At 46.2% G+C, this 22962-nt stretch overlaps 1 protein-coding gene across 2 annotated transcripts in view; it reads left to right on the top strand.

Moving 5' to 3' along the window:
- Positions 1 to 22962, top strand: part of LOC126537632 (adenylate cyclase type 8-like) — a 618168-nt gene that overhangs the window by 524833 nt on the left and 70373 nt on the right. For both annotated transcript variants that reach the window (XM_050184787.3, XM_072287919.1), the window contains exons 7-8: positions 16901 to 17012; positions 21095 to 21222. In XM_050184787.3, the coding sequence (XP_050040744.2) occupies positions 16901 to 17012; positions 21095 to 21222 (240 nt within the window). The remainder of the gene's footprint in view (positions 1 to 16900; positions 17013 to 21094; positions 21223 to 22962) is intronic.

Raw genomic sequence — 22962 nt, 5'->3', positions numbered from 1 at the left:
AAAACTCCGCAGGTGGGGGCAGAATAAATGCGAAGACGCAAAGACAGCCTGGCCAGGAGAGGCTTAGCTCACTGTAAGTCCGTGTTCCATTCATCACTCGCAAATATTCTGCTGAGGCGGTTGGCCGACACATAGAGGCGGTCTCTGGAGAAGGCTGGCGACGCATTTGTTGCTGGCATTTTCCAATATCCCTATCGATCAATAAATCATTCTATAGATGAATGACTCGATGACTTAATCAATATGACAAGCCAGCAACCAAGAAGGAGTTCGTTGACTCGCTGGTATACCCCCCCTCCCAACAAGTGATTGCCCTGTCTCGAAAAACGGTGACCTATCAGAATGACATACGATGTACTTTACGTGCAACTAATTAGCAAGTTTTTCCGCTAAATCCTTGACTGTCCTTCGGAGAATATTCGGATGGGGTTGTTCTGGAAAAATAACTGATAATGACTTTTGTAATGGAAAATATAAAAAAAGAACTAGAAATTAAGGGGGTTTTCGTGGGAATAAATCGAACGGACTCTAGAAGGGGGAAAATACTGCTTTAAACCTGTCTGCGGATATATATATATATATATATATATATATATATATATATATATATATATATATATTCATCGAGCGTGATACTGAACTGAATTAACATTTTGATGCGGAAAATGTGCAAGTCATGCGCCCCGAAAGCTATTGCGGAACTTTATGACTTTGCTGATGACCCGCTTCTGCGGTAACGATGTCGGAAGACGAAGACTGATAAGTGAAAAAGGGTTTAGTCGAAGCATTAGGCGAGCTTTGTTTTCTGTAAAAAAAAATCCCTCTGGAGCCTTCCACACTTCGCTAGTAATCTATTTTGTCGGACAAAAAGAAAAGAGAGAGAAATATGAAAGACCGCTGGAGCTATATTACACGCACGCGAGCGTGACAACGGACTTTATTTTCTTCGGCCCTCGTTATTATTAAAGAGAATTCGCGAAATGGGAAATAAATAAACATAAAGCTCTCGACGCGAACGCTAGAGGCCGCCTGTGTTCACAGTCTGCTGCGCTGCTTGATCAATCAATAAAGAAGTAACTTCATCGCAACTAACTTACCACGTTCTTAGACGTTGAGCTCCTCATCCACTCCATCACACAAGTCTTAACTTTTTCGCGACGTCTTTATCCCATCCATAAATGCGTGATCAGCACATTATTCTTTTTTTCAGCTATGTCAGGTTTGCGGCGCTATCGAAAAAAAAAAGAAAGCACCCACATCGTCGAGAGAGTCCATGAGAAACAAAACATTTACATATGCACGGGAGCTCTGTTGCAAAGTTTTACCATGTCGAGTGATCCATTGCCTCTTGAGTTTTGGGCCACACTTCTTACTCGTCGACATTTAATTTCACTTAGAGCCGTAACAATCCATTCAACAAATATTAGATGCTCTTCACAACAAATAAACGGCATGGAGCAATGAACTATGTAGCGTGATGCGAGAAACTTAGTTCCTTCGATGCACAAATATAATCACCTCATGCCTAGCGCGTTTGCTAGCCTTTTTTTTCCCCTCCTAATTATTGTTAAATCAAAGAGTGGCGGTGACTAAGTAGTTATGGTCTTATGTGCCACGCATGAAGGTCGTGGGATCAACTTCCTGCCGTGGCGGTACTACTGCGATGGGGTTGAAGTGTAAAATTGCCAGTCTACTTAGACTCAGGAGGACGTTAAAACGTTCGCGTGATAAGAAAGGGCGCGGAGCTCGGCCCTGCCGCTTCCCGATTGGAAAATTCTGTTAATACGGAAAGTTAAACGCTAATAAATAATTAGTACTCTACCACTCAAGGAGGCCAAGTTACTATTTTGATTAGTCTAGAAATTTACTTCCCATTACATGGATGTCCAGCTACTATACTGGGACTGTCTAGCGGAGCAAGCCACTACTATGGTGGCTTGCACGGCTAGATAGGCCAAGCACAACCGCGAGACCAGTGGAAGACACCATTGCAGTGGCTTGTACCGCTTTCATGCTTTTACTCTTTCAAATGTTACTCTTGCAAATGTACTTCTGCAATATGCTAACTCCAAATCACGTACCTTTGCCAAAAGAGGTAACATTTCTTTTTGTGCAGTCTTTAGCACAACACTTTTCTATTCAATCAAAGGTAAGAGAGAGAGAGAGAGAGAAGGGAAGACAGAAAGGCAGGGAGGTTAACTAGACTGAGTCCAGTTTGCTACCCTACACGTGGGGAGGGGAATGGGGAGTGAAAGAGGGAGAGAGAGAACCTAGGTGTAGGATGTCTACAGTCTGGCACTCAAGTCTGTTGCCCTCAGGTAGCGAAAAAGCGCTCGAACTGCTTTCTGGGCCAATGAACTATGAGGCCAGGCCCCCAAGATCTTCGCTTCCGTAAATGGCCTGTCATCCAGTCTAAGGTAAACATCCAACAGAAATCTGCCTGGCTGGGACGACGCTGTTCGATCTGTTGTCACCTCAGCTCTGTAATGTTTTCATAGGTTTTGCTATTCATTAAGTGAGTTATTTATATCCTGGGAAGACGGCCGCATCTTTAAGGCGGTACTGTCCCTATGGGAAGGGTACGGCTGCTCCGGCGCCGGCATCTTTAAAGGGACAGCGCCATCCGAAGGAAGCCAGCGTGGCGGAGGCGGCCATGGCGTCGCAAGGTGTGGAGCTGCCAAACATCAGGGACGATAAGCAGGCCACTGCGTCATCATCGCTCAGTGGGGACGACACAACTATCGTCGACCCTGACGAAGTGGCTTATATGGCGGAAGTGGATAACGACTTCAAGGTGGTGAGTCATCGCAAGCAAAGAACGGTCGGAGTCCCAGTGGTAGTTTTGCCAACAGAGAAAGGTGTTGATTTGAGAGAGCGGAACCCTATCAGGCTCTTCGAAGCCATTAAAGTACTGCTGGGATCTGCCCCGATTCGCAGCCGCTTCACAACGCAAGGTGCTCTTTATTTAGATATCGCAACGGAAGAGCAAGTTGACATTCTTCTCCGGTGCTCTCAAATTGGTGATATAAGAGTTAAAGCCCGGCTGCCCCACTCCTACATGACTAACACATGTGTTATTAGGGGAGTACCAGTGTGGTATTCGGAAAGCGACCTTCTGGACTACTTGAAACCGCAAGGTGTTCTGCACGTGAAACGTCTGATGCGCCGGGTGGAGACTCAAGAAAAAGAATGGGCAGCGAAACCTACTACTTCAGTTGTGATAACGTTTGCTCCCAACACCGAGCGCCCCGAAAAAATTGACCTCGGTTTTACCAAGCATGCAGTCAAAGAATTCGTTGAACCTCCTCCCCGATGCTTTAGGTGCCAACGCTTTGGGCATGTAGCCAAAGTTTGCATCAAAGATCAGCGTTGCAAACGATGCGGTGGCGCCCACGATTACAAAGCCTGCAAGGCAGATTTTGCTTGCGCTAATTGTGGTGGTGACCATCCAGCGAGTTTCGGTGGCTGCCCCTTCCGTGTAAGCGCCTTACACCGCCGAGTGTCCTTTATTAGTGGTCCCAAACCACAACCTACTGAGAAGCGGATACCTGGAAGTGACGAGTTCCCGGCGTTAGATTCGGAAGTTGAGTTCCCTGCGTTAGAGTCGGAAGTTCGTAGCATGGTAACAAGCAACGTCAGTGAGCGACCTGAGCCTAGCAAGACGGCAAAATCATCTGTGGGTGAGTCGGTTGTTCGATCTGCTGCAGCAAAAAGTGTCCAAGTTCCTCAGCGACCAGATCACAGCCAGACTCGACAACATGGAGGACATTCCCTCGCCTCAAAAGGGATGAAGAAACCAGCTGCAATGGCCAAGAGTGGGTCCCAGTCCGCAACTTTTGTTGAAGTTGTGAGGCAGTGCGTACAGCAAAATAAGGAGCTCAAAAATCAGGACCTGTCCGACCTTCTGCGAGTTTTGTTTGAAGTCCTGCGTTCATATGTTCAGGCAATGCAGACTGGCACCTTAAAGAACTTTCTACAGCTCGTTCTTTCCTTTGAGTCAATGATTACCATCTTCGCAGCGACCTTTACCTTATAATATGGCTAGTCTTCTTCAACCTCGTGCAACTAAAAATCACCGAAAAGTGCCGTTTATTATGCAATGGAACTGCGCTGGGATTATAAGTCGATTAGCAGAACCTAATTTATTTCTGAAAGATACGTGTGTTCCAGTATTGGCCCTCTCGGAGGCTGGCCTACCAAGCGGGAGATCTCTGACTGGATATGTCGCCCATAAGAATTGCAGCATAAAGTCATTTCCCGCGGGAAGTGCCGCCCTTTACATACGAAGAGAGATTCCTCATGTGGCTTTAAACGTCACCGAGCTTTGCACCGATAGTATTGAGGTAGCGGCTGTGAGGATACGTCTTGGCTTCCGAACTCTTTCTGTTGCATCCGTATACGTGTCTCCGCGGAAGGAGGTAGCAATGGACTTGTTTCTGCAGCAACTTTGTGACCGTTGTCCAGCGCCCCGAATTATCTGCGGGGACTTCAACGCCCATCACTCTCTCTGGGGTGACAGGAACACAGATTCCCGCGGACGCAAACTTGTAGAAGTTATCGATAGTTTGGACTTGTGCGTGGCCAATGACGGAAGTCCCACTTTCTTCCGGCCTCCAGCCTCAGCCACATCTATAGACCTAACCTTGCATTCATCTGACGTCCGCGTGAAGTGGTCAACTGCAGCTGACCGCATGGGAAGTGATCACTATCCAATTTTTGTGTTTACTGCCGACTTCCACATGCGCGACTCTAAAATTAGCCATGTTGTTAATTGGGACAAATACAGGGAGAAACTTGCATATGTTTCTGGTGATGTGATTGACAAAATGATTTCTGGTAAGATGGCTGCTACCACAGCGGTCAAGTTGCCTAATCATTTTCCGACTCCAGATTTAAAACTCAGGAACCTTTGCGCAGCGCGCAGAAGGGCGGAGCGACAACTGATGCGGAAGAAGGACGACAGATCCTTGAAGACGACCTTCAATAGGCTTAACTCTGCCATTCGACGCCATACGAACAAGCTCTGTAGGTCGCAGTGGGCGTCCTTCTGCGCTAGCTTGACGGTTTTCTCACCGATGACGAGAATTTGGCGAGTCATTGGCAGTCTTGCTGGTGATTCTCGTCCTAGAAAACCTTTCGAAGCGCTTGCACTGCGCAAGCAGAAACCTCTCGTGTGCTTGGCAGAGGAATTTGCAGATGCATTTGTAAGTGCAAGTTCAGGAATTCATCCCTGCGCTCCGCCTGCAACATCTACGTCTGTGATGGACGCCCCGTTTACACTTCGAGAGCTACAGACAGCACTCAGCAGCCTGCGGCGTCGATGTGCACCAGGTCCTGACGGCATCACCAATCAGATGATGCAGAACCTACCTCTGGAACACCGGAAGATGCTCCTAAGCTATCTCAATCGAGGGTGGGAGACTGGCGACGTTCCTCCTTCATGGAAGGTGGCTTGTGTTGTCCCAGTGCTGAAGCCCGGCAAAGAAATGACAGACTTGGCCTCGTATCGTCCTGTATCACTGACGTCGTGCGTGGCTAAGCTCATGGAGAAGCTGGCAAGTAAACGTTTATCTTGGTGGCTCGAAGATAGAAGGGCTCTACCAACATGCATGACTGGATTCCGAACAGGTTTAAGCGCGCAAGATAGCGTCTTGGACTTGATAAGCCATATTGAACATCATAGAGCTTTCGGTCTTTCAACACTAGTTATTTTCCTAGACGTATCAAAGGCTTATGATAGCGTCCTTCAGAGCTCAATACTAAATAGTTTGCAGGCCATGGGCGTACAGGGCTATCTTCTGCGATTCATTCACTCATTTATCAGTGATCGTAAAATTCAAGTGCGGTTAGGAAGTACCACAAGCACCGAAAGGGCGGTATCGCGAGGTGTACCTCAGGGAAGTGTTCTTTCCCCAACGCTCTTTAACGTTGCAATGGCTGGTCTTCCTGCTGAAGTGCAAAATCATTGCAGGCATGTCCATATGTCGATATACGCAGACGACATTTGTCTTTGGTTAACCGGATATCAACACAAGCGTTTTGCTCTGATAGCTCGACAGGCATTACTTTCAGTTCAAAATTACCTTCAAGGTGTTGGGTTGACTCTCTCGGTGGAAAAATCTGGCTTCATCATGTTTCCAGGTAGAGGAAGAAGGCATGCGCGGCTGAAGATAGACCTTGATCAATCTTGCCTTCGACAATTGAAACACAAGCGCTTTTTGGGTGTCATTATTGACTACCGTCTACAGTGGCGACGAGCTGTGGACTCGGTTGTGACATCGATATCTTCGCGTCTCAATGTGATCCGTAGAGTTGCAAGTGAGCAATGGGGAAATCACCCTTCCTCAATGATCAGGTTGCACGATGCACTAGTGACGAGTCGGATAATGTATCAGCTCCCTTTAATTTCCCCCTCGATATCACAGCTGGAACGACTTGAGGTTCTGCACAGATAGGGCCTGAGAAGGGCTCTTGGCGTTCCGCAGACTGCTCCTAACAAAGCAGTACTTTGTGAATCTCTATCGAGACCTCTTAGCCTAGTCGCTTCACAAAGGTTATTGTTGCAAATTGGCCGCCTCAAACAGACGGCAGCCGGCTGAGCCCTTCTACAGCGCCTTCGAAAGAGATCTGAGTCCCGAGCGTACTTGGCACTAAATACTCTTGGTTACCTGGGGCTTGACGCTAGAGGTCGAACTAAGAGGTTGAAACCACCTTGGTCATTCGCGAGCCTCGATTGTTCGTTGGCAATTCCTCACGTACGCGCTAAGCGGAATTCTCCTCTGGCGGCAACGCGTTCGCTGGTACTGGAACATCTTGAGTCTGAATATGCACGTCATCTTCAAATCTTTACTGATGGCTCTGTGGACAAGGTCAAAGGATCTAGTGCAGCTGCTTTTCACATTCCCTCTTTGAAGTATGATTGGTCTGTTCGCTTCACTGCAGTCGTGTCCTCCACAACGGCCGAAAGCGTTGCCATTGAGGCAGCTCTAAAGAAACTATGGTTTTGTACGCCTCAACCTGTTGTTATTCTTGCAGATTCAAAATCTGCCCTTCAAAGGTTAGAGCACGGGTTCCCTACTGATGCCTTATGTCTTAGCTCCCTACGCTCGGTGCACAATCTCCATATCAAAGGCTTCTCCATACGTTTCCAATGGGTGCCCTCGCACACAGGTATCATAGGCAACGAGATGGCGGACAGCCTCGCCCATAGAGCGCTGTCTGGGAATCCATTGAGAAGAGTGCCTCAAGACTACAACAGACTCTTCAGAGAAGCAGTCTTGTGCCACCTCAGTTCTTTGTGGAGCTCACCTCACAAGCCATGTGTGATCAAGGGCCTCAAAAGAAACCAAGCCACCTTACTGCTCCGCATTCGCACGGGCTCTGCTCGAACCCCTGCGTGGATGTATAAGACTGGCCTGGCGTTATCACCATTATGTTCAACGTGTGGTGTGTGCGGTGACATAGAACATTACCTAATGTGCTGTACTGTGTATAACGCGGAAAGGAGGGTGTTATTCGGGTCCCTCAAGAAGACAGGAGTTCCTCACAGCTCTTTTCAAGACATTGTTTTCCCGCGCGGGAACCGGTTGTGTAGGAAGGAGGTCTCTCGCCTTCTTTTAAGTTATATACAGGACACAGATTTGGCCTCCACATGGTGAACTGAGGAGTGACCATTTGTATTTTGTGAGGTCTGTGTCTGATTATGTGATTTACTTATTTTAAGTGTCGCTACAGTGGAGCAATTGCCGGCAGCAACTGCAAGGCTAATCCCACCAGTAGCCTACAACAACTCAACTCAACTAAACTAAAGAATAAAGAAACATCAACCAAAATTTAAAATAGGAGAAGATTGATTGGAGCTTCTTCATTTCGGTTCAAGTATTTGTTGAGCTCGGTAGGCCGTCCACTCCGGCACAAGCTCTGCGGCAGATGCACGAGAAAACTACACGCACAATAAACACCGCAACAGAAAAGCGAGCCGTTGACGCACACGTAGCCTAACTAGGATGTGAAAGAAACGGAGGCACAACAGGAAACTCAAAATCCGTATAGCAGAACTAACACAGCAGGCAAACGAGTATGCCAAGACATTCGACAATAAGAATTAGCTTCAATTCTTTGACTCGCTATAAGGCACCCTCCATGCTAAAAAGAATAAAGAGGAAAAAAAATGAACATGTTGACAAGCATAATGGACCCCACAAATACCAACCACAACGGTAGTGAACAACACCCTGCAACAAATAAGCAATAAGCTCGAGGGATCAGACGTGGAACTAATAGAACACCTCGAGAACACTTATGTTGGCACAGAACAAACATCACATACAGACGCCGCCTCGCGGATATACAGGGACATCAAAAACGACAAACTCGACAGTCCCATAACATCGGCAGAAGTTTATGCAGTGGCACAGTCATTCAAAAGCAACACCGCCCCAGGTAGTGATCGAACAACGAACTCGATGATTCGCAACTTGACTCACGACGCATTAGCTAAACTAATGGACTCCTTTAACGAAAACTTAAGGAACGTTGGTACAGTGCCACGGGAAGGGAAGGAAGCTAACATAATTCTCATACCTAAACCAGGAACACCCAAGAACATCCAAAATCAACGACCTATGTCACTCGCGTCCTGCCTAGGAAAACTTTTCGAGAAAGTAATACAAACGCGGCTTAATATGCATATCAAAGATTTGGGACTCTTTCAACATTCCATGTTCGGCTTTCGACCACACAGTTCAGCACAAGACGTCTTCTTACTCTTTAAAGAGCAGGCACTCAAACGACCAAATGGAGGCGAGGAAAGTGTAATCGTAGCACGAGACATAAAAAAAAGAAAGCCTTTGATACCATCTCCCATCTCACTATCCTAGAGGAAATTGAGAAAACTGGATGTGGAAAACGAACATACAATTACTTGGGACATTTATTATAGAACAGAACGGCAACGATAGGTATAGGGTCAACGAGATCCGCACACATCCCACTAACCAACAAAGGAACTCCCCGCTGTTCTTCAATATAGGAACGCAGGAATTTGCATTAGCTCTCCGGGAGGACTAAGACCTGGGGCTCGACATATACGCAGGCCACATCATGCAATGGGCACACAGAGGCTCATACGGGGAAAAGCAGGACACATTGCAGAAGGCGATTGAGAAAGCAGAACACTTCTCGGGAGGCAGGCATGAAATGCGCGCCGGAAAAATCGGAACATATACGAGGGAAAGCCAAATGCTTGAGGAGAACTGAGCACCCGGACATAAGCTCGATATTGTACCGGCAGCCGATTAGACATTTAGAAATATTCAGAATACTAGATATGTGGACATAAGATAATGCCAGGGTATCGCACACGCTAGACACGTTAAAACAAACCACAACGAATGTGACCCGAATTATCCACACAGGCACAAAACAACGAACTGACTTCAGAGAAGCGGAGATGGTCAGACTCCTGCATTTGTTATAAGCAGGGTGACATATAGCCTCCCCTTTCAAAAACTATATAAGACCGAAACGACCGAAGTACAATGCATCATCAGGGCAGCGCATAGGGCTGCCCTGTGATTACTAAACAACATGATCACCGAAAGATTGTAAGCTCTTTGTACTTACAACACATATGAAGGTCACGCCACTGCGATGGTCGTGGCACAGAGAGAACGTGTGAATTCGACGGAACAAGGAAGGGCCCTGCTGCAAAAGTTGGGATATCCCCTGAGAACGCCGTACGGTGGGGAAGAAACAGCTTTGCTACCCAGACTAACAAGAGAGAAAATTCTAGTTTCACCAATCCAAGAATGTGAGCACGGCTACTCCACCAAAGCAGAAGAAAGGCGCGATCAAAGGCATTACGAAACAAATATGGAAGAAATCCAGACATATACCACAAGGACGCGTGTAGAGTGGCAACAGACACACTCACAATAGTGGCCCTCAATCAGTCCACATCGATAACGGCCTCCATTCGGACCCCTTAGACTGCACCGCAGATGCAGCAGCCATAGCGCTGGCCCTTTCAGATGCAGGGGCGAAAGAACAATCTGCATTGGTCGTGACGGACTCCCACGCGGCATGCCATCCGTTTATGACGGGTACCATCCAATACAAAATCAATTCACAGTATGCTAGACACCACCCTAGAATGACACTATGCAGTACTGTGGTGCCCGGCGCACTCCGGAGATGAGGGAAACGAGAGGGCGCACCGAACTGGTCGAGGAATAAGCATCCGAGCACCGGTTAGACCTTTTGAGGAATCCCCGATCCACCTACACGACATCCTCGAAAGCGAAAGAAAAGTGAGACAGAAATACAGCAGCCCACGTCCCGACCTTACGGGAGTACAGTCCAGGGACTGGCGCTGGGTACAGACAAACACTTATCCACACCTCCAAATACTTTGTAAGGTGCACGTTGCACTCTATACGGATGTCTGTCCTTGGTCAGACATCCGTATATCCGACATCCGACATCATATATATCCGACATCCGGTCAGACATCATCATCATCCTCATAAGCCTGGTTACGCCCACTGCAGGGCAAAGGCCTCTCCCAGACTTCTCCAACTACCTCAGTCATGTACTAATTGTGGCCATGTTGTCCCTGCAAACTTCTTAATCTCATCCGCCCACCTAACTTTCTGCCATCCCCTGCTACGCTTCCCTTCCCTTAGAATCCAGTCCCTAACCCTTAATGACCATCCGTTATCTACCCTTTTCATTACATGTCCTGCCCATGCCCATTTCATTTTCTTAATTTCAACTAAGATGTCTTTAACTCGCGTTTGTTCCGTTACCCAATCTGCTCTTTTCTTATCCCTTAACGTTACACCTATCATTCTTCTTTCCATAGCTCGTTACGTCGTCCTCAATTTAAATAGAACCCTTTTCGTACGCCTCCAGGTTTCTGCCCCGTACGTGAGTACTGGTAAGACACAGCTGTTATACACTTTTCTCTTGAGGGATAATGGCAACCTGCTGTTCATGATCTTAGAATGCCTGCCAAACGCACCCCAGCCCATTCTTATTCTTCTGATTATTTCAGTCTCATTATCCGCATCTGCGGTCACTACCTCTCCTGAGTAGATCTGTTCCCTTACCACTTCCGGTGCCTCACTACCTATTGTAAACTGCTGTTCCCTTCCGAGACTGTTAAACATTACTTTAGTTTTCTGCAGATTAATTTTTAGACCCACCCTTCTGCTTTGCCTCTCCAGGTCAGTGAGCATGCATTGCAGTTGGTCTCCTGAGTTACTAAGCAAGGCAATATCATCAGCGAATCGCAAGTTACTAAGGTATTCTCCATTAACTCTTATCCCCAATTCTTCCCGATCCAGGTCTCTGAATACCTCCTGTAAACACGCTGTGAATAGCATTGGAGAGATCGTATCTCCCTGTATGACGCCTTTCTTTATTGGGATTTTCTTGCTTTCTTTATGGAGGACTACGGTGGCCGTAGAGCCATTATATATATTTTTCAGCATTTTTACATACGGCTCGTCTACACCCTGATTCCGCAATGCCTCCATGACTGCTGAGGTTTCGACTGAATCGAACGCTTTCTCGTAAACAATAAAAGCTATATATAAGGGTTGGTTGTATTCCGCACATTTGTCTAACACCTGATTGATAGTGTGAATATGGTCTATTGTTGAGTAGTCTTTACGGAATCCTGGCTGTTCCTTTGGTTGACGGAAGTCTAAGGTGTTCCTGATTCTATTTGCAATTACCTTAGTAAATACTTTGTAGGCAACGGACAGTAGGCTGATCGGTCTATAATTTTTCAAGTCTTTGGCGTCCCCTTTCTTATGGATTGGGATTATGTTAGCGTCCTTCCAATATTCCGGCACGCTCGAGGTCATGAGGCATTGCGTATACAGGGTGGCCAGTTTTTCTAGGACAATCTGCCCACCATCCTTCAACAAATCTGCTGTTATCTGATCCTCCCCAGCTGCCTTCCCGCTTTGCATAGCTCCCAAGGTTTTCTGTACTTCTTCCGGCGTTACTTGTGGGACTTCAAGTTCCTCTAGATTATTCTCTCTTCCATTATCATCGTGGGTACCACTCGTACTGTATAAATCTCTATAGAACTCCTCAGCGACTTGAACTATCTCATCCATATTAGTACTGATATTGCCGACTTTGTCTCTTAACGCATACATCTGATTCTTGCCTATTCCTAGTTTCTTCTTCACTGCTTTTAGGCTTCCTCCGTTCCTGAGAGCCTGCTCAATTCTATGCAGATTATAGTTCCTTATGTCCGCTGTCTTACACTTGTTGATTAACTTAGAAAGTTCTGCCAGTTCTATTCTAGCTGTAGGGTTAGATGCTTTCATACATTGGCGTTTCTTGATCAGATCTTTCGTCTCCTGCGATAGTTTACTCGTTTCCTGTTTAACGGCGTTACCACCGACTTCTATTGCGCACTCTTTAATGATGCCCATAAGATTGTCGTTCATTGCTTCAACACTATGGTCCTCTTCCTGGGTTAAAGCCGAATACCTGTTCTGTAGCTTGATCCGGAATTCCTCTAGTTTCCCCCTTACCGCTAATTCATTGATTGGCTTCTTATGTACCAGTTTCTTCCGTTCCCTCCCCAAGTCAAGGCTAATTCGAGTTCTTACCTTGCTATGGTCACTGCAGCGCACTTTGTCGAGCACATCCACATCTTGTATGATGCCAGGGTTAGCGCAGAGTATAAGGCCTGTTTCATTTCTAGACTCGCCATTCGGGCTGCTCCACGTCCACTTTCGGCTATACGCTTGCGGAAGAAGGTATTAATTATCCGCATATTACTCTGCTCTGCAAACTCTACTAATAACTCTCCCTTGATATTCCTAGAAACTATGCCATATTCCCCCACTGACATGTCTCCGGCCTGCTTCTTGCCTACGCTGGCATTGAAGTCGCCCATCAGTATAGTGTATTTTGTTTCAACTCCTAGTTCTCGTCTCTCTGGTAAGCCCCGGTAGCACAGGACGTGTCCGCTTTTTAGCACCATATATGCTTCTTTTGTCCTCCTAACTTCACTGAGCCCTATTATATCCCATTTACTGCCATCTAATTCCTTTAATAGCACTGCTAGATTCGCCTCACTAGATAAAGTTCTAGCGTTAAACGTTGTTTGGTTCCGATTCTAATGCCGGCCTTTCCTGAACCAGGGATTCTTAGCACCCTCTGCTGCGTCGCAGGTCTGACCGCCGCCGTGGTCAGTTGCTTCGCAGCCGCTGGGGACAGAGGGTTCGAGTTTTATTGTTGTATTCATATAGGGAGGTTGTGGCCAAGTACCGCACCAGGGCGGCCAATCCTGCTGTGTTGAGGGAATGCGTTGCCGGTTCTGGTCGCCGGGATCAGGCCGCACTCCAGGCCTGTTTATGGAATTTTATCAACACGCGGATTTTTTTTAATCCGGTGGAAAATTGCGCGGCACCGGGATTCGAACCGCGGTCCTCTTGCACGCGAGGCGGATGCTCTACCTGTGCGCCACCGCTGCACACACTATCAAGCTCAAGTTTTAGCCACTCGAGTACTTACGAGTCTGTGACTGCTCTGTAAGTTTCGCGAGATAAAAAAAAAATTCAGGATAAATAAAGGTGGGAAAGGCAAGGTATTTAGCCGTGAGGAAAATATGCGGTTCGTTACCCTACATTGGGGGAGACAGATACGGGTGGACAGAAAGATGAAAGCAGAATCACATGTGTCATGACCTTCTTCTGGTGCGATGACTCGACAACGGAAAAAAGAAGAAAGAAAACAAGGAGGTCAGTCAGGCAGATGTCCTGTTTGCTACCCTACTCAGGGGCAGCAGAACACAGAGGCTTGCGAGTAAACATGTATGCGAAGACGGAGCGCAAAATAATCGAGGTACCTTAGAGCAAAAAGTAACAGATATGCTAAGAAGAATTCCTGGAGAACTAGTACATGAAGTAAAGGAATGTGCTCTAGATGACAAGTACAAACATAAACAAGATATACATTTTTGCCGATTCTCATAGGAACGCTTGCGCATTTCCGAAATGCATACGGAAGAGCACGCGTTTTCCTGTTGTTACATGAGGTTCTTCAACACAATTGCGGGAAGATGAGAAAGCATTCTCGCAAAAAGTGGAAATGCGAAGGCCAATGGGCAGGTTGGCTGGAGCACGCTGAACGAAACCATAATTTACCTTCAACTTACCTTCATAGCTTAGCTTCAAATCAACGGTGATTTGCTCTCGTGGCTAAATTCGTACTTCAAATGAAGCATTGTGGCTCGAAGACAGACAGACAGACAGACAGACAGACAGACAGACAGACAGACAGACAGACAGACAGACAGACAGACAGACAGACAACAGACAGACAGACAGACAGACAGACAGACAACAGACAGACAGACAGACAGACAGACAGACAGACAGACAGACAGACGGACGGACAGACGGACGGACGGAGACAGACAGACAGACAGACAGACAGACAGACAGACAGACAGACAGACAGACAGACAGACAGACAGACAGACAGACAGACAGACAGACAGACAGACGGACGGACGGACGGACGGACGGACGGACGGACGGACGGACGGACGGAATCAGACAGAGAGAAAGATAGAATCAGACAGACGTACATGGTCAAGAAAACTGCATGTTTTCCTTAAACTGCGTACTGCGGAGTCCGACAGCGATGATTACGATACTTCCAAGAACAGTACAAGACGGTTGGAGTATTCGTGGTGAAAAGGCATGCAGGGAATGGCACTGACTGAGACGACATTGCTCTTTCGGGCAGCAAATTTGCTCGATGTTCGATGGTTTGTGCATGAATCACCAATAAAGGTAAAATAAATAATGCAGTAGCAAGATTAGGATAACGACCCCTGATGACATCACCCTCTGCGCCGTTGCGAAGTGGACGCTCGTAACATACATCCACCAGTCATTCCACTACGAAAGGCCTAGTTACAGCGAAACAGTTTACGACGCATGCGCGCGAATAGCGTTTAAGGAATACAGCTTTATCTTTCCTCCCCTTCTCCTTTCCTGTCTACCTCATTATGCTTGAGGAATAGGCGCTAACAGAACTATTCTCGTTATCTGTATACGCGGAACGCCCGAACGAAGCTCCCCGCTATTCTTCGCCCCGAAACGACGGGACATTCGTGCAAATTGGCCCAAAGCGATCAAGCTGCATGTTCTCTGACTACCGATGAAATCCATACCACACCCCGTATGCCGACGCGCCTGTGCCTGTAGTAGCAGTGTCGTGGGGTGCGGCAGCAATCGGCCATTCGCGAATGGCCGCACATAACAGCGCGGGACTGGCTGCATCGCACGGCATGCATAAACTGCACACCGCACCAGCGACGAGGGCGAGCAACTTGCTTGCCAGCGCAGTGAGATGCTTTTAGTTGATCACTGCCCGGCGGTGGCCGGGCGTCTGCCAATTTCTGCGCTCTTGCGTGCGCGCAGTCGCTGCTCGTTTTTGGAACGAGCCGGGGCGTTATATCTCTGGGCGTGCAGACCAGTATAGGTCCACCGAATTTCGAAGCCTGATTTCGCATGCTAAGTTAAGACTAGCTCATGGCAAAAAAAAAATTTTTTTCTTGTTTAAATATGATGTAATTTTTGTGCTATGGTACTTTCTTTTGTATGTCGTGCTGCGCGCTTCATGTATATCCTTTTACAAAATTATTTTTTTTTATTTTAGGGAACTCATTCGTGGCATTTGCAACCAGTGGCCTATTTATTTTTCTTGTGGGTTCTATCTTTCCCGTACACTGATTTACACATTTTCGCGTTTACTTCAAAGTTAGAACTGATGGCCTGTGTGCTTCAGCTTGTGCACGTGAGACTTGGACTATCAGAAAGCAGGCTGTTGAAACATATTTTGTCGTTTCATTTCCTTTCTTTATTTTTTCGTGTGTGCACCTTCTATACGCGAACTATCCATGAAAGAAATATTGTTCGTGAACATTGAAATCATCTCGCACTCCGTGAATCCCACAAAGCTCTACGTATCATATTTGATACGCTAGTTTTCTGAAATGCTGATTTTGGCACCCTGAAAGGAAGCGCTAAACCAATACCTCTTTCTTTCTTCCTTGAAACACTGGGGTGGCGTTTCAGCTGCGAATAGCTCAATATAACAATTGTTAATAATTATAATTATACTTAAATGCTCGAATAGGTAATTTCACGCTAGGCTATTATATTTCAAATAACATTGCATTGCATTCTTTGGCTAATGTACTCTTCATGGGCAGAAAAAAATTGATCAAGTTGTCTCAATTTTCTTTAAGGTGGAACGTTATTTGGGCGTTGTGCAAGCAAATGTGACACGATTTAAGAGAAATGCACCGTCAAACTTGCAGTAAAAATGCACTTGTCGTTCCACTTACTTTCTTAACAAAACATCATTTTGTGAATTGAAGCACACTAACTGGAATGCCAATGCATTTCTCCGCAAAGTTCGGGAATTAATATCTCGAAACTGGCGTCATGCTGAGAATTCGTTTCAAGTCAATCCGCCTTGCTAAGTCCCCGACTAGAATTTGTTATTTGCAATGTGTGCCACAAGGTAATTAGTTAAAAACTTAAATAGTGGTTTTTTTATTTAGTCGAATATGCATTTCAGCATTTTGGGTAATTGATGTGACACAAGGGACATTGACTCATGGATTAGAATTGTGCTATCTGCCACAGGCAATCCTTTTAAGAAATTTTGAAAGTGTTCGCTGGAACCCCTGGTATAGTTGCAAAACGCAGGTGCCCCAGACGAACAGATTTATAGCGTTCATTGAAACACTTCACTCAAGCTTCGCTTCACATCGATAGCAACATTTGCGTTGGATCGGAATGGGTTTCTCTCATCTCTCTCTTTCTCTTCGTTTCTTTCTTTGCTGCAGCATCCTCTTTGCGGACATACAAGGTTTCACCGCTCTGGCGTCAAGGTGCTCGGCCCAAGAACTGGTCAAAGTTCTGAACGATCTGTTTGCTCGCTTCGACCGTCTTGCAAACGTAAGTGGAAGAAAGAAACAACAAAACAAGAAGAAATACAGTATTTGCCTGCCTCCTCAATATTTCCTACGTAGTGGAAAACAAAAAAAAAACGAACAAAACATGTTCTCAGTGGCTGCGTTTCTCTATGCAAGTGTTTCCGCGTCTCCTTAAAAAGTTTCCAGCCCGATCAAGGAATTAGTAATCGCTCGATTAGTGGTATGTCGTCACTCACTAACGTGCACTCGGGAACTGACAAGCTGCAAATTTGTGGTGCGTTCAATGCTGGCTTCTCCTGACTGGCCACTTTCATTACAGCCCATTCACATTACCCACCTAACCATTTCAAGCATCCCGTAGTATATGAAATTTTGTGCGTTATTAAACTTCACTGCTATACTTCGCCGTGACCTACTCGGCCTTGTACACTTTGATGTACTTTTTATAGGGTTTCGAGCTTCAGTACTCTCATTCGAAGCAAAAACAAAGAAAATAAGAATAAACAAAGACGTAATCTCAGTACTCCTTTGAGGCATTCGGGGCGCAGTAATCTCGAAGCATTCTCGCAAAATTAAACGCGTTGAAACTTGTTCACACGCTCAGAGTGTTTTATGCACTATCTCATACAGACAATTATTTCAAACATGGCTTTAGACAGGCATTTCGCTAGAAGCTAAAGACCTTTCGTCCAATTTTCGCCCGCTTGTCCTAACGGCCTTTCTGCCTGCGTTCTTGCCATCTGCTGGAAACTTCTTACTTTACGCGCAAGAGTTTACGCGCAGGCAATTAGAGTGCTAATGAAGGTCTGCGCTCTGAATGCCGTCGGCAACGTGTTTTTCTAATTTTTCAAAATTTTTTCCCTGTTAATTCTGAGATCTGGAGCCACTGATTAGGAAGCCAATATAATAAACCCTCTGCGAAATTTTTGAGAGCTCAGCGACATGGAGCGCGAGTGAGTGCGTTTTACGAAATTTTTGTGAATACAATAATCCCCTCTTAAGCACGGGTTGCAAAAGTAACCGCCTAAAAGGAGCCGCTAGGCTGTGTCATCGTTATGGCGCAACATACAGGCTCCGAATAAAGGGGGACGAGGACTCCGCTAGCATTACTGCCTTCTCATTTGAGATAAAACCTGCTCCAGGCTAGTGCCAGCCTAGAGAACAGCACGTTCGCATGTTCCACAGGCAATACCTCATTACCGTCAAGAAAGTGGAGGCTCGGATTTAAGCAGCAAGCTGGAACTCCACATAGAAAATATATTTTTTTTATTTTTTGATCAATTTCCTTGTTGCATAAGAAACTCACAAAATGCCCTTCGGCTTTGGCTTTCTGTAACATGCAGAACATTTGCTATAAGTGAGGACAACTGTGCGATGAGGTCTGTTTTAGTGAAACGTGTGCTAGTAGGGAGCTCATCACTCTCATCTCGTAAATGTTTTGGTTTACTTTTTGTGCTGTAACTAGTGGTTCTGATGGTGAGGTATGCTGAACGGATCAGGCAATAACGAATTTATTTATTTTTTGTAGAAACGATGGGCCATCAGCAGAAGTACACTGCAATAAACATTGCACTGACCAGAACGAAGTTCTTGTGTTGCGGGCAAGAACGTCTTCTTAGTATTAATGTTTACTGCGATAAGTAATTATGAGCTGCGCATCGCGATATCTCTCTGACATCACAGCTTCCTGAAGCAAAAATTAAGAAAAAAAGACAGGTCATGATTTTATGTGGGTTCGAACCAAAAACCTCATACTTCCTTACCAGTACTCTAGCAGCGCCTTATTTTTGTTTAATACATACGAGAAAAGGCTAATATATAAAAAAAACGTACCGCTTAAACAAGCGCACGAAAGAGAAGGGAAGCAAAAAGACCACGCTATGCACCTGTGGTTTATTCCGTCGCATCATGTAAGATAACACAGCTGCGAAGGGCGTGTTAACATTGTAATAGTAAGCATTGCAGCCATTTACTATATACATAAGCAAAGAATAGAAAAAATATTTTTCTTTGAGTCTTTCCTTGTGTTGTTTTTCTTGTTTTCCAGGGTTAATGTTCCTTGTGTCACTGCTTTTATAAAAGCAGAGAGAAATCAGGCTGTTCTCATGCCTACAGAAATCATTAAACCGTTCCGCTCTGTCCTTTATCTTTGTATTGAACGGTCGGAGAATGAGGAATCATCGTTAGCATTTACATTACATCGAAAATTCTGCTGCTTTGCTGAAAATTGTAACTTCCAAGTGTCTATTACCTTGAGTTACTATAAAAGCGCCCTACATGAGCGAAATACGTAGTGAAGAAGAAGACACCAATTTTTCGGAAATTGTTGCTTAGATGCGCCGATGTAACCGCAGTAACGCAGGTGTATAGGACTGGAAACCAATCTTCGACGGACCGGTTACAACGTTCCTGATTATAGCGCGTATCAGTGATGGTGTAAGGTCCTCTACATATACCTACAGGTCATAGAATAGACAAACGTTAAAATAAAGCAAGTATGCCTTAAGATGTTCTAGACACGTGTAAATTATACATAATTTCTTCATTAATATGCCTCTCCCAGTGATCTCCAGTTACCCTTATGTACAGCTTACTCAATAATATATGCCTGCGAGTTTTCTTATATCATACCACCCAGTCATCTATCACTCTCGACTGCGCTGCCCTAACATAATTCGGCGCATCGTCTAACGTCCTAATAAAAGCCATATGATCTGCTCATGACTCGAGTTGTGGAACCCATCCATGCCTGCCTCCGTGTTCATGTCTCTTAACGTTACGTTGGTTCTCCGTTCCATCCTTAGCTTCTCTTTGAGTTTTTTATTGCAGTAGCAGTTATATGGACACTTTAGGCGCATTTTTGCTCTCGCCATTGCCGTAATATTCCGTATAAAGTCCAAGGCGATAACACCGACACCGCGCGTCGTATGCTGCATGTGCGAGTGAAAGCACTCGAGGGAAGCCGAGGATCACGGCTCAATCTGTCGCGCACGAAGGAGGAAAGCAGTGAGCAAATGCGCCGTCTTCCGTCGCACGAAAGGCCGTGGGTATACAGGAGAGAGAAGGGGGGGGGGGGTGCGTTGGGGGCGCTCTGGCAGCAACTGCGTATTTCGCGACCGGGCACAAAGGGAACTGAAATTCGCGGCACAATCCCGCGCGCGAGAGGGAGGAAGGCGGGGAGGCAGCGCGAGAGGGAGGGGGTGCGCGGCTTCGGCTCCGCTTGTGTAGACTCCGCCAACAAATGCGCCCTTTGCACGGTCGCGCGCGTCGTATCTCGAAAGATATGTGCAGACGGCTCACACTTTTGTGCAGGCTGTGTTCCCGCCGCTTTTGCATTGAAGCGACAGACAGCACGAAGGTCACCTCGCTCGCTACTGCTGCCGCGCTTGCTCGCACCAGAGTCTTGACAGCGAGCATCCGCACTCATCGAATGTGATGTGTTCATGTTTGCTTGTGCGCGCTCACATCATGCTTGTCAATTCAGTTAGTAAGCGAACGTTTCCAAGTTGATACGGCGGTTAAACTACTATCCTTACTTCGTATTCCTGTCTACTCATTTTCTATCGTAATCCATGCTTCGTCTCTCGGGCGAAACTGTGACATCTTGTGTCATCCTCAAACTCTTAAGCAGCGCGTTTTTAGCAGTCAGATACACTGATCGTATATTTTTGCCCCTGCCCGCCATTTACGCGAAGCATGCAGCTTACACCCCGGCCGTCCACCAGACCTTCTCCAACGAACACACGGTTATTTGTACACGCCACTCCCGAGTTTTATACAGCACCCAGCCCTTTATAGCTTAATTTAAATTTTGCGGCAGCACGTAGTTGCGCAATAAAAAAAAAAGAAAAGGGTCTTAGCGCGGGAGTGTCTGCCACAGACGCTGTAATCCGTTTTTATTCGTCTAGAAATTTTGAGGGATTATCATAACAGAACCCGCAGAAAAGTAAGCTATTTCCTCGACAAAAAGACTCAATCCGAATGTTCTCTTCTGCTCCCCCTCCGGTTTCTCCCCAACCCTAATCCTTCTTAGGCCCGCTTTGATGCACCTAACGCCCATTGCAAAAGCATTCGACACGACCGTACCGTCTTTCTCTCCCGCAGGAGAACCACTGCCTGCGGATTAAGCTGCTCGGCGACTGCTACTACTGCGTCAGCGGCCTTCCGCACGCTCGCCCAGACCACGCACACTGCTGCGTCGAGATGGGACTGCACATGATACAAGTAATCAAGTAAGCGGCTGTTTGCCTCCGTGTATTTACGAACGTGAGGCCGCGTTCGCTTTCCCGATTTTTGCAAGAGATATGACACCAAATTCCCCGGAGAATACGTGTTTTTCGTCTCCTGGCTTGCTCATGCCTAAACTTCTAATGCGTTTTCGCTGTAGTCTCCTTCATGATAGTCTTTTATTTGGATCTGCGAATCAGAAAGGACTTTGGGCTTCGTCGCGCTGATAACGAAACGTAGTTTTATTAGCATCATATTGGACACGACCAGCCCAACTGGTGTCCCAGCAGAAGAAGAAACTGAAGGTCCCCAAATGTGGCGTCTGTCGTGCGTGAACTGCTCACGCCATGCCACCTACGTTGCTGATGACGATGATGACAATACGCCATAGTGTAAACTATGTGCCTGATCTTCCGCCACCGGGAAGTATTTCTTTCGTCAGCGTTTACTTTTATTTTATTTTTTTACTTTGTTTGGAACACCGGGAAGCTCGTCTTGCACTGCGTGGCCTTCGGAACTACTCTTTTTGAAAGCTCAGAATATCACATCGCCGTTTCATCTGTATTTTGGATGCTGTCATTCTAGGTTTTAACTTCACGCATATCATATCCTCGCTTTTTCTCATCTTTCTCATCTTTTTCTCATCCTCATCTTTTTCTCATCCATTATTATTTTTTATGCTGGCCTATACGTTCCGGCCACACAGATATAAGCACTGGCAAGTTTTATTCATTATAAACTCTTTATCTCGAGCATATTGGTAACGCCAACTGAATTTACTTCAGCAGTAGTCCCTTTTTTACATACACAGGAAACATAATTTATCCTGTTGAACTGGAAAAATGCGGTAATGGAGAGAAAAGAGGAACGCTAGAAGAGTAGGGCTCGATATCTGGTCGCGCTTGACCAAATCATCTGCTGATATAGTACTGCACTGCTAGAACCATTTCCCAAAAAATCCGTCACGGGTGAAGCTAGCAGGAGTGTGGGGTGCTCTTCAAGCGATATCTAAGAAGAATCGAATAATTTTGGCAGGTTCTTGCGTACTTAATCTTCCACTCGCAACAAGGTCTGCACATCTAGCTTTTCCTATAGCCTACGCTGGGCGCACTACACAACCGCTTATGGGTTGAACTATGAATCTCGACGACTGCAAATCGGAGGAGGAGCTTGAGGAAGTCGACCCCGGTTCATTCGAGGAGACGCTCAGAGCGTCTCATTGCTAGACGTCGTAATAAGGCTTAGCGCTTGTGGATGAACTGCCGCAAACAAACTTGACAATGTTAGTTTTAATGCCGCTTTTGCGTGTATATGAAGTGCATGTGTGCATGGAGGGGTGAAGGGTGTAGAGTGGTTTCTAACCCAGACCATAAAGTGTTGCGCGGTGGCTATTACGTGCGGTTCAAAGCAGCTAAGAAACGTATTTGCACATCAGCCTGTTGCCTACGTAAAGGAGGTCGTTCGACAAAAACTTATGCGAGGCTAATGCCTTATTTACGACTCATACGCGTCAGAGCACGGATAGCCTTCTGTGGCATTTCGCTCTCTCGCATCATGGTGCTGAATATTTACGTGATGTAATGGTAACTGATGTAATGTAACTGATGTAATGGCCCTATACATTCGTACCGTGATCACTACATAGGGGAGGGGTGATGCGTATGTCAAAGCTTGTATTTCATATAGCTTGTCGGGAAGCGTTGCACTATTATGCGTGTTATTGGCAGTAAACAAGGCTCATCACG

This window comes from Dermacentor andersoni, chromosome 4 (genome assembly GCF_023375885.2).
Source record: "Dermacentor andersoni chromosome 4, qqDerAnde1_hic_scaffold, whole genome shotgun sequence".
Lineage (NCBI taxonomy): Eukaryota > Metazoa > Arthropoda > Arachnida > Ixodida > Ixodidae > Dermacentor > Dermacentor andersoni.
The sequence above is the reverse complement of the archived record's forward strand: the minus strand, read 5'-3'. Positions and strand labels throughout refer to the sequence as shown.